Raw genomic sequence first — 21286 nt, 5'->3', positions numbered from 1 at the left:
CGTGTTCCGCCCTGCGCCCCGTGTCCCGCCCTGCGCCTCGTGTCCCGCCCTGAGCCCCGCGTCCCGCCCTGCGCCCCGCGTCCCGCCCTGAGCCCCGTGTCCCGCCCTGAGCCCCGTGTCCCGCCCTGAGCCCCGTGTCCCGCCCTGAGCCTCGTGTCCCGCCCTGAGCCCCGCGTCCCGCCCTGCGCCCCGCGTCCCGCCCTGAGCCCCGCGTCCCGCCCTGAGCCTCGTGTCCCGCCCTGCGCCCCGCGCCCCGGCCTGCACATCGTGTCCCGCCCTGCGCCCCGGCCTGCACATCGTGTCCCGCCCTGCGCCCCGCGCCCCGGCCTGCACATCGTGTCCCGGCCTGCACATCGTGTCCCGCCCTGCGCCCCGCGTCCCGCCCTGAGCCCCGCGTCCCGCCCTGAGCCCCGTGTCCCGGCCTGCACATCGTGTCCCGCCCTGAGCCCCGTGTCCCGCCCTGCGCCCCGCGTCCCGCCCTGCACATCGTGTCCCGCCCTGCGCCCCGTGTCCCGCCCTGCGCCCCGCGTCCCGCCCTGAGCCCCGCGTCCCGCCCTGAGCCCCGTGTCCCGCCCTGCGCCCCGTGTCCCGCCCTGCGCCCCGTGTCCCGCCCTGCGCCCCGCGCCCCGGCCTGCACATCGTGTCCCGCCCTGCGCCCCGCGCCCCGGCCTGCACATCGTGTCCCGCCCTGCGCCCCGGCCTGCACATCGTGTCCCGCCCTGCGCCCCGCGCCCCGGCCTGCACATCGTGTCCCGCCCTGCGCCCCGCGTCCCGCCCTGCACATCGTGTCCCGCCCTGCGCCCCGCATCCCGCCCTGCGCCCCGTGTCCCGCCCTGCGCCCCGTGTCCCGCCCTGCGCCCCGTGTCCCGCCCTGCGCCCCGTGTCCCGCCCTGCACATCGTGTCCCGCCCTGCGCCCCGTGTCCCGCCCTGCGCCCCGTGTCCCGCCCTGCGCCCTGCGCCCCGCCCTGCGCCCCGTGTCCCGCCCTGCACATCGTGTCCCGCCCTGCGCCCCGTGTCCCGCCCTGCGCCCCGTGTCCCGCCCTGCGCCCCGCGTCCCGCCCTGCGCCCCGCGCCCCGGCCTGCACATCGTGTCCCGCCCTGCGCCCCGTGTCCCGCCCTGCGCCCCGTGTCCCGCCCTGCGCCCCGTGTCCCGCCCTGCGCCCCGTGTCCCGCCCTGCGCCCCGTGTCCCGCCCTGCACATCGTGTCCCGCCCTGCGCCCCGTGTCCCGCTCTGCGCCCTGCGCCCCGGCCTGCACATCGTGTCCCGCCCTGCGCCCCGCGCCCCGGCCTGCACATCGTGTCCCGCCCTGCGCCCCGCGTCCCGCCCTGCACATCGTGTCCCGCCCTGCGCCCCGCGTCCCGCCCTGCGCCCCGTGTCCCGCCCTGCGCCCCGTGTCCCGCCCTGCGCCCCGTGTCCCGCCCTGCGCCCCGTGTCCCGCCCTGCACATCGTGTCCCGCCCTGCGCCCCGTGTCCCGCCCTGCGCCCCGTGTCCCGCCCTGCGCCCCGTGTCCCGCCCTGCGCCCCGCGTCCCGCCCTGCGCCCCGCGTCCCGCCCTGCGCCCCGTGTCCCGCCCTGCCCATCGTGTCCCGCCCTGCGCCCCGTGTCCCGCCCTGCGCCCCGTGTCCCGCCCTGCGCCCCGCGTCCCGCGCCCCGGCCTGCACATCGTGTCCCGCCCTGCGCCCCGTGTCCCGCCCTGCGCCCCGTGTCCCGCCCTGCGCCCAGTGTCCCGCCCTGCGCCCCGTGTCCCGCCCTGCACATCGTGTCCCGCCCTGCGCCCCGTGTCCCGCTCTGCACCCCGTGTCCCGCCCTGCGCATCGTGTCCCGCCCTGCGCCCCGTGTCCCGCCCTGCGCCCCGTGTCCCGCCCTGCACATCGTGTCCCGCCCTGCGCCCCGCGTCCCGCCTTGCGCCCCGCGCCCCGGCCTGCACATCGTGTCCCGCCCTGCGCCCCGTGTCCCGCCCTGCGCCCCGTGTCCCGCCCTGCGCCCCGCGTCCCGCCCTGCGCCCCGCGCCCCGGCCTGCACATCGTGTCCCGCCCTGCACATCGTGTCCCGCCCTGCACATCGTGTCCCGCCCTGCGCCCCGTGTCCCGCCCTGAGCCCCGCGTCCCGCCCTGCGCCCCGCGTCCCGCCCTGCGCCCCGTGTCCCGCTCTGCGCCCCGTGTCCCGCCCTGAGCCCCGCGTCCCGCCCTGCACATCGTGTCCCGCCCTGCGCCCCGTGTCCCGCCCTGCGCCCCGTGTCCCGCCCTGCGCCCCGTGTCCCGCCCTGCACATCGTGTCCCGCCCTGCGCCCCGCGTCCCGCCCTGAGCCCCGCGTCCCGCCCTGCGCCCCGCGTCCCGCCCTGAGCCCCGTGTCCCGCCCTGCGCCCCGTGTCCCGCCCTGCGCCCCGTGTCCCGCCCTGCGCCCCGTGTCCCGCCCCGCGCCCCGCCCTGCGCCCCGCGTCCCGCCCTGAGCCCCGCGTCCCGCCCTGCACATCGTGTCCCGCCCTGCGCCCCGCGTCCCGCCCTGAGCCCCGCGTCCCGCCCTGCGCCCCGTGTCCCGCCCTGAGCCCCGCGTCCCGCCCTGCACATCGTGTCCCGCCCTGCGCCCCGTGTCCCGCCCTGCGCCCCGTGTCCCGCCCTGCGCCCCGTGTCCCGCCCTGCGCCCCGTGTCCCGCCCTGCGCCCCGTGTCCCGCCCTGCGCCCCGTGTCCCGCCCTGCGCCCCGTGTCCCGCCCTGCGCCCCGTGTCCCGCCCTGCGCCCCGTGTCCCGCCCTGCGCCCCGTGTCCCGCCCTGAGCCCCGCGTCCCTCCCTGAGCCCCGCGTCCCGCCCTGAGCCCCGTGTCCCGCCCTGAGCCCCGCGTCCCGCCCTGAGCCCCGCGTCCCGCCCTGAGCCCCGCGTCCCGCCCTGAGCCCCGCGTCCCGCCCTGAGCCCCGTGTCCCGCCCTGAGCCTCGCGTCCCGCCCTGCACCCCGTGTCCCGCCCTGAGCCCCGCGTCCCGCCCTGCGCCCCGCGTCCCGCCCTGAGCCCCGTGTCCCGCCCTGAGCCCCGCGTCCCGCCCTGCGCCCCGTGTCCCGCCCTGCGCCCCGTGTCCCGCCCTGAGCCCCGCGTCCCGCCCTGCGCCCCGCGTCCCGCCCTGCGCCCCGCGTCCCGCCCTGAGCCCCGCGTCCCGCCCTGCGCCCCGCGTCCCGCCCTGCGCCCCGTGTCCCGCCCTGAGCCCCGCGTCCCGCCCTGCGCCCCGCGTCCCGCCCTGAGCCCCGCGTCCCGCCCTGAGCCCCGCGTCCCGCCCTGAGACCCGCGTCCCGCCCTGAGCCCCGCGTCCCGCCCTGAGCCCCGCGTCCCGCCCTGAGCCCCGCGTCCCGCCCTGAGCCCCGCGTCCCGCCCTGCGCCCCGCGTCCCGCCCTGCGCCCCGGGTCCCGCCCTGAGCCCCGCGTCCCGCCCTGAGCCCCGCGTCCCGCCCTGCGCCCCGCGTCCCGCCCTGCGCCCCGTGTCCCGCCCTGCGCCCCGTGTCCCGCCCTGAGCCCCGCGTCCCGCCCTGCGCCCCGCGTCCCGCCCTGCACATCGTGTCCCGCCCTGCACATCGTGTCCCGCCCTGCACATCGTGTCCCGCCCTGCGCCCCGTGTCCTGCCCTGAGCCCCGCGTCCCGCCCTGCGCCCCGCGTCCCGCCCTGCGCCCCGTGTCCCGCCCCGCACCCCGCTCTGCGCCCCGTGTCCCGCCCTGAGCCCCGCGTCCCGCCCTGCACATCGTGTCCCGCCCTGCGCCCCGTGTCCCGCCCTGCGCCCCGTGTCCCGCCCTGCGCCCCGTGTCCCGCCCTGCACATTGTGTCCCGCCCTGCGCCCCGTGTCCCGCCCTGAGCCCCGCGTCCCGCCCTGCGCCCCGCGTCCCGCCCTGAGCCCCGTGTCCCGCCCTGCGCCCCGTGTCCCGCCCTGCGCCCCGTGTCCCGCCCTGCGCCCCGTGTCCCGCCCCGCGCCCCGCCCTGCACATCGTGTCCCGCCCTGCGCCCCGCGTCCCGCCCTGAGCCCCGCGTCCCGCCCTGCGCCCCGTGTCCCGCCCTGAGCCCCGTGTCCCGCCCTGAGCCCCGCGTCCCGCCCTGCACATCGTGTCCCGCCCTGCGCCCCGTGTCCCGCCCTGAGCCCCGTGTCCCGCCCTGCGCCCCGTGTCCCGCCCTGCGCCCCGTGTCCCGCCCTGCGCCCCGTGTCCCGCCCTGCGCCCCGTGTCCCGCCCTGCGCCCCGTGTCCCGCCCTGCGCCCCGTGTCCCGCCCTGCGCCCCGTGTCCCGCCCTGCGCCCCGTGTCCCGCCCTGAGCCCCGCGTCCCGCCCTGAGCCCCGCGTCCCGCCCTGAGCCCCGCGTCCCGCCCTGAGCCCCGCGTCCCGCCCTGAGCCCCGCGTCCCGCCCTGAGCCCCGTGTCCCGCCCTGAGCCCCGCGTCCCGCCCTGAGCCCCGCGTCCCGCCCTGAGCCCCGCGTCCCGCCCTGAGCCCCGCGTCCCGCCCTGAGCCCCGCGTCCCGCCCTGAGCCCCGCGTCCCGCCCTGAGCCCCGCGTCCCGCCCTGAGCCCCGCGTCCCGCCCTGAGCCCCGCGTCCCGCCCTGAGCCCCGCGTCCCGCCCTGAGCCCCGCGTCCCGCCCTGAGCCCCGCGTCCCGCCCTGAGCCCCGCGTCCCGCCCTGAGCCCCGCGTCCCGCCCTGAGCCCCGCGTCCCGCCCTGCACCCCGCGTCCCGCCCTGAGCCCCGCGTCCCGCCCTGCGCCCCGCGTCCCGCCCTGAGCCCCGCGTCCCGCCCTGAGCCCCGCGTCCCGCCCTGCGCCCCGTGTCCCGCCCTGCGCCCCGCGTCCCGCCCTGAGCCCCGCGTCCCGCCCTGCGCCCCGCGTCCCGCCCTGAGCCCCGCGTCCCGCCCTGAGACCCGCGTCCCGCCCTGAGCCCCGCGTCCCGCCCTGCGCCCCGCGTCCCGCCCTGAGCCCCGCGTCCCGCCCTGCGCCCCGCGTCCCGCCCTGAGCCCCGCGTCCCGCCCTGAGCCCCGCGTCCCGCCCTGAGACCCGCGTCCCGCCCTGAGCCCCGCGTCCCGCCCTGAGCCCCGCGTCCCGCCCTGAGCCCCGCGTCCCGCCCTGAGCCCCGTGTCCCGCCCTGCGCCCCGCGTCCCGCCCTGAGCCCCGCGTCCCGCCCTGAGCCCCGCGTCCCGCCCTGAGCCCCGCGTCCCGCCCTGAGCCCCGTGTCCCGCCCTGAGCCCCGCGTCCCGCCCTGAGCCCCGCGTCCCGCCCTGAGCCCCGCGTCCCGCCCTGAGCCCCGCGTCCCGCCCTGCGCCCCGCGTCCCGCCCTGAGCCCCGCGTCCCGCCCTGAGCCCCGCGTCCCGCCCTGAGCCCCGTGTCCCGCCCTGCGCCCCGTGTCCCGCCCTGCGCCCCGTGTCCCGCCCTGCGAGCCGTGTCCCGCCCTGAGCCCCGTGTCCCGCCCTGAGCCCCGTGTCCCGCCCTGCGCCCCGCGTCCCGCCCTGCGCCCCGCGCCCCGCGCCCCGCCCTGAGCCCCGCGTCCCGCCCTGAGCCCCGCGTCCCGCCCTGCGCCCCGCGTCCCGTCCCGTGTCCCGCCCTGCGCCCCGTGTCCCGCCCTGAGCCCCGTGTCCCGCCCTGCGCCCCGTGTCCCGCCCTGCGCCCCGTGTCCCGCCCTGCACATCGTGTCCCGCCCTGCGCCCCGTGTCCCGCCCTGAGCCCCGTGTCCCGCCCTGCTCCCCGTGTCCCGCCCTGCGCCCTGTGTCCCGCCCTGCGCCCCGTGTCCCGCCCTGCGCCCCGTGTCCCGCCCTGCGCCCCGCGTCCCGCCCCGCGTCCCGCCCTGCACCCCGCGTCCCGCCCTGAGCCCCGCGTCCCGCCCTGAGCCCCGCGTCCTGCCCTGAGCCCCGCGTCCCGCCCTGCGCCCCGCGTCCCGCCCTGAGCCCCGCGTCCCGCCCTGAGCCCCGTGTCCCGCCCTGCGCCCCGCGTCCCGCCCTGCGCCCCGCGTCCCGCCCTGCGCCCCGCGTCCCGCCCTGCGCCCCGCGTCCCGCCCTGCGCCCCGTGTCCCGCCCTGCGCCCCGTGTCCCGCCCTGCGCCCCGTGTCCCGCCCTGCGCCCCGTGTCCCGCCCTGCGCCCCGAGTCCCGCCCTGCGCCCCGCGTCCCGCCCTGCACATCGCGTCCCGCCCTGCACCCCGCGTCCCGCCCTGCGCCCCGCGTCCCGCCCTGCGCCCCGTGTCCCGCCCTGCGCCCCGCGTCCCGCCCTGCACATCGTGTCCCGCCCTGCGCCCCGCGTCCCGCCCTGCGCCCCGCGTCCCGCCCTGCGCCCCGCGTCCCGCCCTGCGCCCCGCGTCCCGCCCTGCGCCCCGTGTCCCGCCCTGCGCCCCGCGTCCCGCCCTGCGCCCCGCGTCCCGCCCTGAGCCCCGCGTCCCGTCCTGAGCCCCGCGTCCCGCCCTGAGCCCCGCGTCCCGCCCTGAGCCCCGCGTCCCGCCCTGCGCCCCGCGTCCCGCCCTGCGCCCCGCGTCCCGCCCTGCGCCCCGCCCTGCGCCCCGCGTCCCGCCCTGCGCCCCGCGTCCCGCCCTGAGCCCCGTGTCCCGCCCCGCGTCCCGCCCTGCGCCCCGTGTCCCGCCCTGCACATCGTGTCCCGCCCTGAGCCCCGTGTCCCGCCCTGAGCCCCGTGTCCCGCCCTGCGCCCCGTGTCCCGCCCTGCGCCCCGTGTCCCGCCCTGCGCCCCGTGTCCCGCCCTGCGCCCCGTGTCCCGCCCTGCGCCCCGTGTCCCGCCCTGCGCCCCGCGTCCCGCCCTGCACATCGTGTCCCGCCCTGCGCCCCGTGTCCCGCCCTGCACCCCGCGTCCCGCCCTGCGCCCAGCGTCCCGCCCTGCACATCGTGTCCCGCCCTGCGCCCCGTGTCCCGCCCTGCGCCCCGCGTCCCGCCCTGCGCCCCGTGTCCCGCCCTGCGCCCCGTGTCCCGCCCTGCGCCCCGCGTCCCGCCCTGCGCCCCGCATCCCGCCCTGCGCCCCGCGTCCCGCCCTGAGCCCCGCGTCCCGCCCTGAGCCCCGCGTCCCGCCCTGAGCCCCGCGTCCCGCCCTGCGCCCCGCGTCCCGCCCTGCGCCCCGCCCTGCGCCCCGCGTCCCGCCCTGCGCCCCGCGTCCCGCCCTGCGCCCCGCGTCCCGCCCTGCGCCCCGCGTCCCGCCCTGCGCCCCGCGTCCCGCCCTGCGCCCCGCGTCCCGCCCTGCGCCCCGTGTCCCGCCCTGCACATCGTGTCCCGCCCTGCGCCCCGTGTCCCGCCCTGCGCCCCGTGTCCCGCCCTGCACATCGTGTCCCGCCCTGCGCCCCGCGTCCCGCCCTGCGCCCCGCGTCCTGCCCTGCGCCCCGCGTCCCGCCCTGCGCCCCGCGTCCCGCCCTGCGCCCCGTGTCCCGCCCTGCGCCCCGTGTCCTGCCCTGCGCCCCGTGTCCCGCCCTGCGCCCCGTGTCCCGCCCTGCGCCCCGTGTCCCGCCCTGAGCCCCGCGTCCCGCCCTGCGCCCCGCGTCCCGCCCTGCACATCGCGTCCCGCCCTGCGCCCCGCGTCCCGCCCTGCGCATCGTGTCCCGCCCTGCGCCCCGTGTCCCGCCCTGCGCCCCGCGTCCCGCCCTGCACATCGTGTCCCGCCCTGCGCATCGTGTCCCGCCCTGCGCCCCGCGTCCCGCCCTGCGCCCCGTGTCCCGCCCTGCGCCCCGCGTCCCGCCCTGCGCCCCGTGTCCCGCCCTGCGCCCCGCGTCCCGCCCTGCGTCCCGCGTCCCGCCCTGCGCCCCGCGTCCCGCCCTGCGCCCCGCGTCCCGCCCTGCGCCCCGCGTCCCGCCCTGCACATCGTGTCCCGCCCTGCGCATCGTGTCCCGCCCTGCGCCCTGCGCCCCGTGTCCCGCCCTGCGCCCCGCCCTGCACATCGTGTCCCGCCCTGCGCCCCGTGTCCCGCCCTGCGCCCTGCGCCCCGTGTCCCGCCCTGCGCCCCGCGTCCCGCCCTGCACATCGTGTCCCGCCCTGCGCCCTGCGCCCCGTGTCCCGCCCTGCGCCCCGTGTCCCGCCCTGCGCCCCGCGTCCCGCCCTGCACATCGTGTCCCGCCCTGCGCCCCGCGTCCCGCCCTGCGCCCCGCGTCCCGCCCCGCGTCCCGCCCTGCGCCCCGCGTCCCGCCCTGCACATCGTGTCCCGCCCTGCGCCCCGCGTCCCGCCCTGCGCCCCGTGTCCCGCCCTGCACATCGTGTCCCGCCCTGCGCCCCGTGTCCCGCCCTGCGCCCCGTGTCCCGCCCTGCACATCGTGTCCCGCCCTGCGCCCCGCGTCCCGCCCTGCGCCCCGCGTCCTGCCCTGCGCCCCGCGTCCCGCCCTGCGCCCCGCGTCCCGCCCTGCGCCCCGTGTCCCGCCCTGCGCCCCGTGTCCTGCCCTGCGCCCCGTGTCCCGCCCTGCGCCCCGTGTCCCGCCCTGCGCCCCGTGTCCCGCCCTGAGCCCCGTGTCCCGCCCTGCGCCCCGCGTCCCGCCCTGCACATCGCGTCCCGCCCTGCGCCCCGCGTCCCGCCCTGCGCATCGTGTCCCGCCCTGCGCCCCGTGTCCCGCCCTGCGCCCCGCGTACCGCCCTGCACATCGTGTCCCGCCCTGCGCATCGTGTCCCGCCCTGCGCCCCGCGTCCCGCCCTGCGCCCCGTGTCCCGCCCTGCGCCCCGCGTCCCGCCCTGCGCCCCGTGTCCCGCCCTGCGCCCCGCGTCCCGCCCTGCGTCCCGCGTCCCGCCCTGCGCCCCGCGTCCCGCCCTGCGCCCCGCGTCCCGCCCTGCGCCCCGCGTCCCGCCCTGCACATCGTGTCCCGCCCTGCGCATCGTGTCCCGCCCTGCGCCCTGCGCCCCGTGTCCCGCCCTGCGCCCCGCCCTGCACATCGTGTCCCGCCCTGCGCCCCGTGTCCCGCCCTGCGCCCCGCGTCCCGCCCTGCACATCGTGTCCCGCCCTGCGCCCTGCGCCCCGTGTCCCGCCCTGCGCCCCGTGTCCCGCCCTGCGCCCCGCGTCCCGCCCTGCACATCGTGTCCCGCCCTGCGCCCCGCGTCCCGCCCTGCGCCCCGCGTCCCGCCCCGCGTCCCGCCCTGCGCCCCGCGTCCCGCCCTGCACATCGTGTCCCGCCCTGCGCCCCGCGTCCCGCCCTGCGCCCCGTGTCCCGCCCTGCACATCGTGTCCCGCCCTGCGCCCCGTGTCCCGCCCTGCGCCCCGTGTCCCGCCCTGCACATCGTGTCCCGCCCTGCGCCCCGCGTCCCGCCCTGCGCCCCGCGTCCTGCCCTGCGCCCCGCGTCCCGCCCTGCGCCCCGCGTCCCGCCCTGCGCCCCGTGTCCCGCCCTGCGCCCCGTGTCCTGCCCTGCGCCCCGTGTCCCGCCCTGCGCCCCGTGTCCCGCCCTGCGCCCCGTGTCCCGCCCTGAGCCCCGTGTCCCGCCCTGCGCCCCGCGTCCCGCCCTGCACATCGCGTCCCGCCCTGCGCCCCGCGTCCCGCCCTGCGCATCGTGTCCCGCCCTGCGCCCCGTGTCCCGCCCTGCGCCCCGCGTACCGCCCTGCACATCGTGTCCCGCCCTGCGCATCGTGTCCCGCCCTGCGCCCCGCGTCCCGCCCTGCGCCCCGTGTCCCGCCCTGCGCCCCGCGTCCCGCCCTGCGCCCCGTGTCCCGCCCTGCGCCCCGCGTCCCGCCCTGCGTCCCGCGTCCCGCCCTGCGCCCCGCGTCCCGCCCTGCGCCCCGCGTCCCGCCCTGCGCCCCGCGTCCCGCCCTGCACATCGTGTCCCGCCCTGCGCATCGTGTCCCGCCCTGCGCCCTGCGCCCCGTGTCCCGCCCTGCGCCCCGCCCTGCACATCGTGTCCCGCCCTGCGCCCCGTGTCCCGCCCTGCGCCCTGCGCCCCGTGTCCCGCCCTGCGCCCCGCGTCCCGCCCTGCACATCGTGTCCCGCCCTGCGCCCTGCGCCCCGTGTCCCGCCCTGCGCCCCGTGTCCCGCCCTGCGCCCCGCGTCCCGCCCTGCACATCGTGTCCCGCCCTGCGCCCCGCGTCCCGCCCTGCGCCCCGCGTCCCGCCCCGCGTCCCGCCCTGCGCCCCGCGTCCCGCCCTGCACATCGTGTCCCGCCCTGCGCCCTGTGTCCCGCCCTGCGCCCCGCGTCCCGCCCTGCGCCCTGCGCCCCGTGTCCCGCCCTGCGCCCCGCCCTGAGCCCCGTATCCCGCCCTGCGCCCTGTGTCCCGCCCTGCGCCCCGTGTCCCGCCCTGCGCCCTGCGCCCCGTGTCCCGCCCTGCGCCCCGCGTCCCGCCCTGCACATCGTGTCCCGCCCTGCGCCCCGCGTCCCGCCCTGCGCCCCGCGTCCCGCCCTGCGCCCCGCGTCCCGCCCTGCGCCCCGCGTCCCGCCCTGCACATCGTGTCCCGCCCTGCGCCCCGCGTCCCGCCCTGCGCCCCGCGTCCCGCCCTGCACATCGTGTCCCGCCCTGCGCCCCGCGTCCCGCCCTGCACATCGTGTCCCGCCCTGAGCCCCGCGTCCCGCCCTGCGCCCCGCGTCCCGCCCTGCACATCGTGTCCCGCCCTGCGCCCCGCGTCCCGCCCTGCGCCCCGCGTCCCGCCCTGCGCCCTGTGTCCCGCCCTGCACATCGTGTCCCGCCCTGCACATCGTGTCCCGCCCTGCGCATCGTGTCCCGCCCTGCGCATCGTGTCCCGCCCTGCGCCCTGCGCCCCATGTCCCGCCCTGCGCCCCGTGTCCCGCCCTGCACCTCGCGTCCCGCCCTGCACATCGTGTCCCGCCCTGCGCCCCGCGTCCCGCCCTGCGCCCCGCGTCCCGCCCTGCGCCCCGCGTCCCGCCCTGCGCCCCGCGTCCCGCCCTGCGCCCCGTGTCCCGCCCTGCGCCCCGTGTCCCGCCCTGCGCCCCGTGTCCCGCGCCCCGTGTCCCGCCCTGCGCCCCGCCCTGCGCCCCGTGTCCCGCCCTGCGCCCCGTGTCCCGCCCTGCGCCCCGTGTCCCGCCCTGCGCCCCGTGTCCCGCCCTGCGTACCGCCCTGCGCCCCGTGTCCCGCCCTGCGCCCCGTGTCCCGCCCTGCGCCCCGTGTCCCGCCCTGAGCCCCGCGTCCCGCCCTGAGCCCCGCGTCCCGCCCCGCGCCCCGTGTCCCGCCCCGCGCCCCGTGTCCCGCCCTGCGCCCCGTGTCCCGCCCTGCGCCCCGTGTCCCGCCCTGCGCCCCGTGTCCCGCCCTGCGCCCCGCGTCCCGCCCTGCACATCGTGTCCCGCCCTGCGCCCGGCGTCCCGCCCTGAGCCCCGCGTCCCACCCCGCGTCCCGCCCTGCGCCCCGTGTCCCGCCCTGAGCCCCGCGTCCCGCCCTGCGCCCCGCCCTGCGCCCCGCGTCCCGCCCTGCACATCGTGTCCCGCCCTGCGCCCCGCATCCCGCCCTGCACATCGTGTCCCGCCCTGCGCCCCGTGTCCCGCCCTGAGCCCAGCGTCCCGCCCTGAGCCCCGCGTCCCGCCCTGAGCCCCGCGTCCCGCCCTGAGCCCCGCGTCCCGTCCCGCGTCCCGCCCTGAGCCCCGTGTCCCGCGCCCCGTGTCCCGCCCTGCGCCCCACGTCCCGGCCTGCGCCCCACGTCCCGGCCTGTACTCACATCCGACGTTGGCTCACGTGCGAGCAGTCCAAGCGTGCGCGAGCGTGTGCTGGGGCGGCCCCTGTGTGAGTCTCCTGATGTACACGAGCGAGTGTCTGTGCAGCATGTCTGAATGTTTGGTATAATTCCCTGATTTCAGTGACGTTATCCCGGAGTCTGGGAATGGGAACAAGCGGGATATATCCCTGATTTCTGAGGTGTTATCCTGGAATCTGGGACTGGGAACACGGGATCTGTATCCCTGATTTCAGAGAGGTTATCCTAGAATCCGGGAATGGGAACACTGTATATATATCTCTGATTTCGGTGACATTATCCTTGGGCCCGGCAATGGGGAGGAATGTTCCCTGAGTTCAGGGATAGTATCCGGGTTTGCGGGAAGCTCGGAGCAGTGAGTCCGGCTGTGAGGCGGAATTGAGGATGACGGTATTTGGGGAGTTGCTGGAATCCGGGTACCATTTCTCTCTCTGCTTCCCTCCCTCAGGTGAAGCATTGGCTCCTGCAGCTGGCCACGGAACTGGAGGAGAGACTGAACCACGACAGGCAGCAGGTCAACTTCCTCTTGTATATAATTTACACAGCAAGATCCCACATGCTGGAGTGCGGCACTCCCACAGTACTGACCCTCTGACAGTGCGCCACTCCCTCAGTACTGACCCTCTGATAGTGCAGCGCTCCCTCAGTACTGACCCTCTGACAGTGCGGCACTCCCTCAGTACTGACCCTCTGACAGTGCGGCACTCCCTCAGTACTGACCCTCTGATAGTGCAGCACTCCCTCAGTACTGACCCTCTGACAGTGCGGCACTCCCTCAGCACTGACCCTCTGACACTGCGGCACTCCCTCAGTACTGACCCTCTGATAGTGCCGCACTCCCTCAGTACTGACCCTCTGACAGTGCGGCACTCCCACAGTACTGACCCTCTGACAGTGCGGCACTCTCTCAGTACTGACCCTCTGACAGTGCGCCACTCCCTCAGTACTGACCCTCTGACAGTGCGGCACTCCCACAGTACTGACCCTCTGACAGTGCAGCACTCCCTCAGTACTGACCCTCTGATAGTGCAGCGCTCCCTCAGTACTGACCCTCTGACAGTGCGGCACTCCCTCAGTACTGACCCTCTGACAGTGCGGCACTCCCTCAGTACTGACCCTCTGATAGTGCAGCGCTCCCTCAGTACTGACCCTCTGACAGTGCGGCACTCCCTCAGCACTGACCCTCTGACACTGCGGCACTCCCTCAGTACCGACCCTCTGACAGTGCGGCACTCCCTCAGTACTGACCCTCTGACAGTGCGGCACTCCCTCAGTACTGACCCTCTGATAGTGCCGCACTCCCTCAGTACTGACCCTCTGACAGTGCAGCACTCCCTCAGTACTGACCCTCTGACAGTGCGGCACTCCCTCAGTACTGACCCTCTGACAGTGCAGCACTCCCTCAGTACTGACCCTCTGACAGTGCAGCACTCCCTCAGTACTGACCCTCTGACAGTGCAGCACTCCCTCAGTACTGACCCTCTGACAGTGCCGCACTCCCTCAGTACTGACCCTCTGACAGTGCAGTACTCCCTCAGTACTGACCCTCTGACAGTGCAGCACTCCCTCAGTACTGACCCTCTGACAGTGCAGCACTCCCTCAGTACTGACCCTCTGACAGTGCAGCACTCCCTCAGTACTGACCCTCTGACAGTGCAGCACTCCCTCAGTACTGACCCTCTGACAGTGCGGCACTCCCTCAGCACTGACCCTCTGACAGTGCAGCACTCCCTCAATACTGACCCTCTGACAGTGCGGCACTCCCTCAGTACTGACCCTCTGACAGTGCAGCACTCCCTCAGTACTGACCCTCTGACAGTGAGGCACCTTCTCAGTACTGACCCTCTGACAGTGCAGCACTCCCTCAGTACTGACCCTCTGACAGTGCAGCACTCCCTCAATACTGACCCTCTGACAGTGCAGCACTCCCTCAGTACTGACCCTCTGACAGTGAGGCACCTTCTCAGTACTGACCCTCTGACAGTGCAGCACTCCCTCAATACTGACCCTCTGACAGTGCAGCACTCCCTCAGTACTGACCCTCTGACAGTGCGGCACTCCCTCAGTACTGACCCTCTGACAGTGCGGCACTCCCTCAGTACTGACCCTCTGACAGTGCAGCACTCCCTCAGTACTGACCCTCTGACAGTGCGGCACCTTCTCAGTACTGACCCTCTGACAGTGCAGCACTCCCTCAGTACTGACCCTCTGACAGTGCGGCACTCCCTCAGTACTGACCCTCTGACAGTGCGGCTCTCCCTCAGTACTGACCCTCTGACAATGCAGCGCTCCCTCAGTACTGACCCTCTGACAGTGCAGCACTCCCTCAGTACTGACCCTGACAGTGCAGCACTCCCTCAGTACTGACCCTCTGACAGTGCTGCACTCCCTCAGTACTGACCCTCTGACAGTGCAGCATTCCCTCAGTACTGACCCTCTGACAGTGCAGCACTCCCTCAGTACTGACCCTCTGACAGTGCAGCACTCCCTCAGTACTGACCCTCTGACAGTGCGGCACTCCCTCAGTACTGACCTCTGACAGTGCGGCACTCCCTCAGTACTGACCCTCTGACACTGCAGCACTCCCTCAGTACTGACCCTCTGACAGAGCGGCACTCCCTCAGCACTGACCCTCTGACAGTGCAGCACTCCCTCAGTACTGACCCTCTGACAGTGCGGCACTCCCTCAGCACTGACCCTCTGACAGTGCAGCACTCCCTCAATACTGACCCTCTGACAGTGCGGCACTCCCTCAGTACTGACCCTCTGACAGTGCAGCACTCCCTCAGTACTGACCCTCTGACAGTGAGGCACCTTCTCAGTACTGACCCTCTGACAGTGCAGCACTCCCTCAGTACTGACCCTCTGACAGTGCGGCACTCCCTCAGTACTGACCCTCTGACAGTGCGGCACTCCCTCAGTACTGACCCTCTGACAGTGCGGCACTCCCTCAGTACTGACCCTCTGACAGTGCGGCGCTCTCTCAGTCCTGACCCTCTGACAGTGCAGCACTCCCTCAGTACTGACCCTCTGACAGTGCGGCACTCCCTCAATACTGACCCTCTGACAGTGCGGCACTCCCTCAGTACTGACCCTCTGACAGTGCAGCACTCCCTCAGTACTGACCCTCTGACAGTGCAGCACTCCCTCAGTACTGACCCTCTGACGGTGCGGCACTCCCTCAGTACTGACCCTCTGACAGTGCGGCACTCCCTCAGTACTGACCCTCTGACAGTGCGGCACTCCCTCAGTACTGACCCTCTGACAGTGCGGCACTCCCTCAGTACTGACCCTCTGACAGTGCGGCACTCCCTCAGTACTGACCCTCTGACAGTGCGGCACTCCCTCAGTACTGACCCTCTGACAGTGCGGCACTCCCTCAGTACTGACCCTCTGACAGTGCGGCACTCCCTCAGTACTGACCCTCTGACAGTGCAGCACTCCCTCAGTACTGACCCTCTGACATTGCAGCTCTCCCTCAGTCCTGACCCTCTGACAGTGCGGCACTCCCTCAGTACTGACCCTCTGACAGTGCAGCACTCCCTCTGTACTGACCCTCTGACAGTGCGGCACTCCCTCAGTACTGACCCTCTGACAGTGCAGCACTCCCTCAGTACTGACCCGCTGACAGTGCAGCACTCCCTCAGTACTGACCCTCTGACACTGCAGCACTCCCTCAGTACTGACCCTCTGACAGTGCGGCACTCCCTCAGTACTGACCCTCTGACAGTGCGGCACTCCCTCAGTACTGACCCTCTGACAGTGCGGCACTCCCTCAGTACTGACCCTCTGACAGTGCGGCACTCCCTCAGTACTGACCCTCTGACAGTGCAGCACTCCCTCAGTACTGACCCTCTGACAGTGCAGCACTCCCTCAGTACTGACCCTCTGACAGTGCGGCACCTTCTCAGTACTGACCCTCTGACAGTGCAGCACTCCCTCAGTACTGACCCTCTGACAGTGCGGCACTCCCTCAGTACTGACCCTCTGACAGTGCGGCACTCCCTCAGTACTGACCCTCTGACAGTGCAGCACTCCCTCAGTACTGACCCTCTGACAGTGTGGCACTCCCTCAGTACTGACCCTCTGACAGTGCAGCACTCCCTCAGTACTGACCCTCTGACAGTGCGGCGCTCCCTCAATACTGACCCTCTGACAGTGCGGCACTCCCTCAGTACTGACCCTCTGACAGTGCAGCACTCCCTAAGTACTGACCCTCTGACAGTGCAGCACTCCCTCAGTACTGACCCTCTGACGGTGCGGCACTCCCTCAGTACTGACCCTCTGACAGTGCGGCACTCCCTCAGTACTGACCCTCTGACAGTGCGGCACTCCCTCAGTACTGACCCTCTGACAGTGCAGCACTCCCTCAGTACTGACCCTCTGACATTGCAGCTCTCCCTCAGTCCTGACCCTCTGACAGTGCGGCACTCCCTCAGTACTGACCCTCTGACAGTGCAGCACTCCCTCTGTACTGACCCTCTGACAGTGCGGCACTCCCTCAGTACTGACCCTCTGACAGTGCAGCACTCCCTCAGTACTGACCCGCTGACAGTGCAGCACTCCCTCAGTACTGACCCTCTGACACTGCAGCACTCCCTCAGTACTGACCCTCTGACAGTGCGGCACTCCCTCAGTACTGACCCTCTGACAGTGCGGCACTCCCTCAGTACTGACCCTCTGACAGTGCAGCACTCCCTCAGTACTGACCCTCTGACAGTGCAGCACTCCCTCAGTACTGACCCTCTGACAGTGCGGCACCTTCTCAGTACTGACCCTCTGACAGTGCAGCACTCCCTCAGTACTGACCCTCTGACAGTGCGGCACTCCCTCAGTACTGACCCTCTGACAGTGCGGCACTCCCTCAGTACTGACCCTCTGACAGTGCAGCACTCCCTCAGTACTGACCCTCTGACAGTGTGGCACTCCCTCAGTACTGACCCTCTGACAGTGCAGCACTCCCTCAGTACTGACCCTCTGACAGTGCGGCGCTCTCTCAGTCCTGACCCTCTGACAGTGCGGCACTCCCTCAGTACTGACCCTCTGACAGTGCGGCACTCCCTCAGTACTGACCCTCTGACAGTGCGGCACTCCCTCAGTACTGACCCTCTGACAGTGCAGCACTCCCTCAGTACTGACCCTCTGACAGTGAGGCACCTTCTCAGTACTGACCCTCTGACAGTGCAGCACTCCCTCAGTACTGACCCTCTGACAGTGCGGCACTCCCTCAGTACTGACCCTCTGACAGTGCGGCACTCCCTCAGTACTGACCCTCTGACAGTGCGGCACTCCCTCAGTACTGACCCTCTGACAGTGCGGCACTCCCTCAATACTGACTCTCTGATAGTGCGGCATTCCCTCAGTACTGACCCTCTGACTGTGCGGCACTCCCTCAGTACTGACCCTCTGACAGTGCGGCACTCCCTCAGTACTGACCCTCTGACAGTGCAGCATTCCCTCAGTACTGACCCTCTGACTGTGCGGCACTCCCTCAGTACTGACCCTCTGACTGTGCGGCACTCCCTAAGTACTGACCCTCTGACAGTGCGGCACTCCCTCAGTACTGACCCTCTGACAGTGCGGCACTCCCTCAGTACTGACCCTCTGACAGTGCCGCACTCCCTCAGTACTGACCCTCTGACAGTGCGGCACTCCCTCAGTAATGACCCTCTGACAGTGCAGCACTCCCTCAGTACTGACCCTCTGACAGTGCAGCACCCCCTCATGACTGACCCCTCTGACAGTGCGGCGCTCCCTCAGTACTGACCCTTTGACAGTGCGGCACTCCCTCAGTACTGACCCTCTGACAGTGCGGCACTCCCTCAGTACTGACCCTCTGACAGTGCAGCATTCCCTCAGTACTGACCCTCTGACAGTGCAGCACTCCCTCAATACTGACCCTCTGACAGTGCGGCACTCCCTCAGTACTGACCCACTGACAGTGCGGCACTCCCTCAGTACTGACCCTCTGACAGTGCGGCACTCCCTCAGTACTGACCCTCTGACAGTGCGGCACTCCCTCAGTACTGACCCTCTGACAGTGCGGCACTCCCTCAGTACTGACCCTCTGACAGTACGGCACTCCCTCAGTACTGACCCTCTGACAGTGCAGCACTCCCTCAGTACTGACCCTCTGACAGTGCGGCACTCCCTCAGTACTGACCCTCTGACAGTGCAGCACTCCCTCAGTACTGACCCTCTGACAGTGCAGCACTCCCTCAGTACTGACCCTCTGACAGTGCAGCACTCCCTCAGTACTGACCCTCTGACAGTGCGGCACTCCCTCAGTACTGACCCTCTGACAGTGCAGCACTCCCTCAGTACTGACCCTCTGACAGTGCGGCGCTCCCTCAGTACTGACCCTCTGACAGTGCAGCACTCCCTCAGTACTGACCCTCTGACAGTGCAGCACTCCCCTCAATATTCACCTCTGACAGTGCAGCACTCCCTCAGTACTGACCCTCTGACAGTGCAGCACTCCCTCAGTACTGACCCTCTGACAGTGCGGCACTCCCTCAGTACTGACCCTCTGACAGTGCAGCACTCCCTCAGTACTGACCCTCTGACAGTGCGGCGCTCCCTCAGTACTGACCCTCTGACAGTGCAGCACTCCCTCAGTACTGACCCTCTGACAGTGCAGCACGCCCTCAGTACTGACCCTCTGACAGTGCAGCACACCCTCAGTACTCACCCTCTGACAGTGCAGCACTCCCTCAGCACTGACCCTCTGACAGTGCAGCGCTCCCTCAGTACTGACCCTCTGACAGTGCAACACTCCCTCAGTACTGACCCTCTGACAGTGCAGCACACCCTCAGTACTCACCCTCTGACAGTGCAGCACTCCCTCAGTACTGACCCTCTGTGCGGCACTCCCTCTGTACTGACCCTCTGACAGTGCGGCACTCCCTCAGTACTGACCCTCTGACAGTGCAGCACTCCCTCAGTACTGACCCTCTGACAGTGCAGCACTCCCTCAGTACTGACCCTCTGACAGTGCAGCACTCCCTCAGTACTGACCCTCTGACAGTGCAGCACTCCCTCAGTACTGACCCTCTGACAGTGCAGCACTCCTTCAGTACTGGCCCTCTGACAGTGCAACACTCCCTCAGTACTGACCCTCTGACAGTGCAGCACTCCCTCAGTACTGACCCTCTGACAGTGCAACACTCCCTCAGTACTGACCCCCTGACAGTGCGGCACTCCCTCAGTACTGACCCTCTGACAGTGGGGCACTCCCTCAGTACTGACTCTCTGACAGTGCAGCACTCCCTCAGTACTGACCCTCTGACAGTGCGGCACTCCCTCAGTACTGACCCTCTGACAGTGCAGCACTCCCCTCAGTACTGACTCTCTGATAGTGCGGCACTCCCTCAGTACTGACCCTCTGACAGTGCAGCACTCCCTCAGTACTGACCCTCTGACAGTGCAGCACCCCCTCAGGACTGACCCTCTGACAGTGCAGCACTCCCTCAGTACTGACCCTCTGACAGTGCAGCACCCCCTCAGGACTGACCCTCTGACAGTCTGGGATCGGGAGATGGAGAGTGGGATCACTGGGAATGGAGATGGAGAGTGGGATCACTGGGATTGGGAGATGGAGTGTGGGAGCAGTCTGGGAATGGGGGATGGAGAGTGAGATCACTGGGATTGGGAGATGGAGAGTGGGATCAGTCTGGGATTGGGGGATGGAGAGTGAGATCACTGGGATTGGGAGATGGAGTGTGGGATCAGTCTGGGAATGGGGGATGGAGAGTGGGATCAGTCTGGGAATGGGGGGTGGAGAGTGGGATCACTGGGAATGGAGATGCAGAGTGGGATCACTAGGAATGGGAGATGGAGAGTGGGATCACTGGGAATGGGTGATGGAGTGTGGGATCAGTCTGGGAATGGGGGATGGAGAGTGGGATCAGTCTGGGAATGGGGGATGGAGAGTGGGATCAGTCTGGGAATGGGGGATGGAGAGTGGGATCACTGGGAATGGAGATGGAGAGTGGGATCACTGGGATTGGGAAATGGAGAGTGGGATCAGTCTGGGAATGGGAGATTGGAGAGTGGGATCAGTCTGGGAATGGGAGATGGAGAGTGGGATCACTGGGAACGGGAGATGGAGAGTGGGATGAGTCTGGGATTGGGAGATGGAGAGTGGGATCACCGGGAACAGGAGATGGAGAGTGGGGTCACTGGGATCGGGAGATGGCGAGTGGGATCACTGGGAATGGGGGATGGAGAGTGGGATCAGTCTGGGAATGGGAGATGGAGAGTGGGATCAGTCTGGGAATGGGAGTGGGATCACTCTGTTGGATCGAGCGGATTGTTAATGGAGTTATTTTTTTCCCTGTAGAACCAGCGAGTGGGGAAGCAGCTATCCGTGTCGGTGAGGCTGGAGGGGTCTGGAAAAAGCAGCAGTTTCTCTCGGTGCTGCGCCTTGGCCCAGTATCAGGCTCAGCGGATTGCCAAAGACGCCTTCGAATTGATCAACGGATTTAACACCGCAGCGAATCACCAGACGGCATGGTGAGAGGGGGACGGAGCGGGGGGAGAGTGAGGGACGGTGCGGGGGAGAGTGAGGGACGGAGTGGGGGGAGAGTGAGGGACGGAGCAGGGGGAGAGTGAGGGACGGAGCGGGGGGAGAGTGAGGGACGGAGCGGGGGGAGAGTGAGGGACGGAGCGGGGGGAGAGTGAGGGACGGAGCGGGGGGAGAGTGAGGGACGGAGCGGGGGGAGAGTGAGGGACGGAGCGGGGGGGAGAGTGAGGGACGGAGCGGGGGGGAAGAGTGAGGGACGGAGCAGGGGGAGAGTGAGGAGTGAGGGACGGAGCGGGGGGAGAGTGAGGGACGGAGCGGGGGGAGAGTGAGGGACGGAGCAGGGGGAGAGTGAGGGACGGAGCGGGGGGAGAGTGAGGGACGGAGCGGGGGGAGAGTGAGGGACGGAGCGGGGGGAGAGTGAGGGACGGAGCGGGGGGAGAGTGAGGGACGGAGCGGGGGGGAGAGTGAGGGACGGAGCGGGGGGAGAGTGAGGGACGGAGCGGGGGGGAAGAGTGAGGGACGGAGCAGGGGAGAGTGAGAGTGAGGGACGGAGCGGGGGGGAGAGTGAGGGACGGAGCGGGGGGGGAGAGTGAGGGACGGAGCGGGGGGAGAGTGAGGGACGGAGCGGGGGGAGAGTGAGGAGTGAGGGACGGAGCGGGGGGAGAGTGAGGGACGGAGCAGGGGGAGAGTGAGGAGTGAGGGACGGAGCGGGGGGAGAGTGAGGGACGGAGCGGGGGGGAGAGTGAGGGACGGAGCGGGGGGGGAGTGAGGGACGGAGCGGGGGGGGAGTGAGGGACGGAGCGGGGGGAGAGTGAGGGACGGAGCGGGGGGAGAGTGAGGGACGGAGCGGGGGGGGAGTGAGGGACGGAGCGGGGGGGAGAGTGAGGGGACGGAGCGGGGGGAGAGTGAGGGACGGAGCGGGGGGAGAGTGAGGGACGGAGCGGGGGGAGAGTGAGGGACGGAGCGGGGGGAGAGTGAGGGACGGAGCGGGGGGGGGGGGAGTGAGGGACGGAGCGGGGGGGAGAGTGGGGACGGAGCGGAGGGGTGGAGGGAGGGACGGAGCGGGGGGGAGAGGGAGGGACGGAGCGGGGGAGAGTGAAGGACGGAGCGGGGGGGGGGAGTGAGGGACGGAGCGGGGGGGAGAGTGAGGGACGGAGCGGGGGGGAGAG

General features: G+C 72.4%; 2 protein-coding genes across 3 annotated transcripts in view; both read left to right on the top strand.

Moving 5' to 3' along the window:
• polh (polymerase (DNA directed), eta) overlaps positions 1 to 20111 on the top strand; it is a 169315-nt gene extending 149204 nt beyond the window's left edge. Inside the window, exons 8-9 of the mRNA XM_072500359.1 lie at positions 12042 to 12107; positions 19935 to 20111. Of these exons, the coding sequence (XP_072356460.1) occupies positions 12042 to 12107; positions 19935 to 20111 (243 nt within the window). The remainder of the gene's footprint in view (positions 1 to 12041; positions 12108 to 19934) is intronic.
• Positions 1 to 21286, top strand: part of LOC140411246 (kinesin light chain 1-like) — a 669745-nt gene that overhangs the window by 424674 nt on the left and 223785 nt on the right. The gene's annotated exons all lie outside the window — the stretch shown is intronic.

The sequence above is a fragment of the Scyliorhinus torazame genome, chromosome 4, assembly GCF_047496885.1.
Source record: "Scyliorhinus torazame isolate Kashiwa2021f chromosome 4, sScyTor2.1, whole genome shotgun sequence".
NCBI classification, from domain to species: domain Eukaryota; kingdom Metazoa; phylum Chordata; class Chondrichthyes; order Carcharhiniformes; family Scyliorhinidae; genus Scyliorhinus; species Scyliorhinus torazame.
Note: the sequence above shows the minus strand (reverse complement) of the source record. Positions and strands in the feature narration are given on the sequence as shown.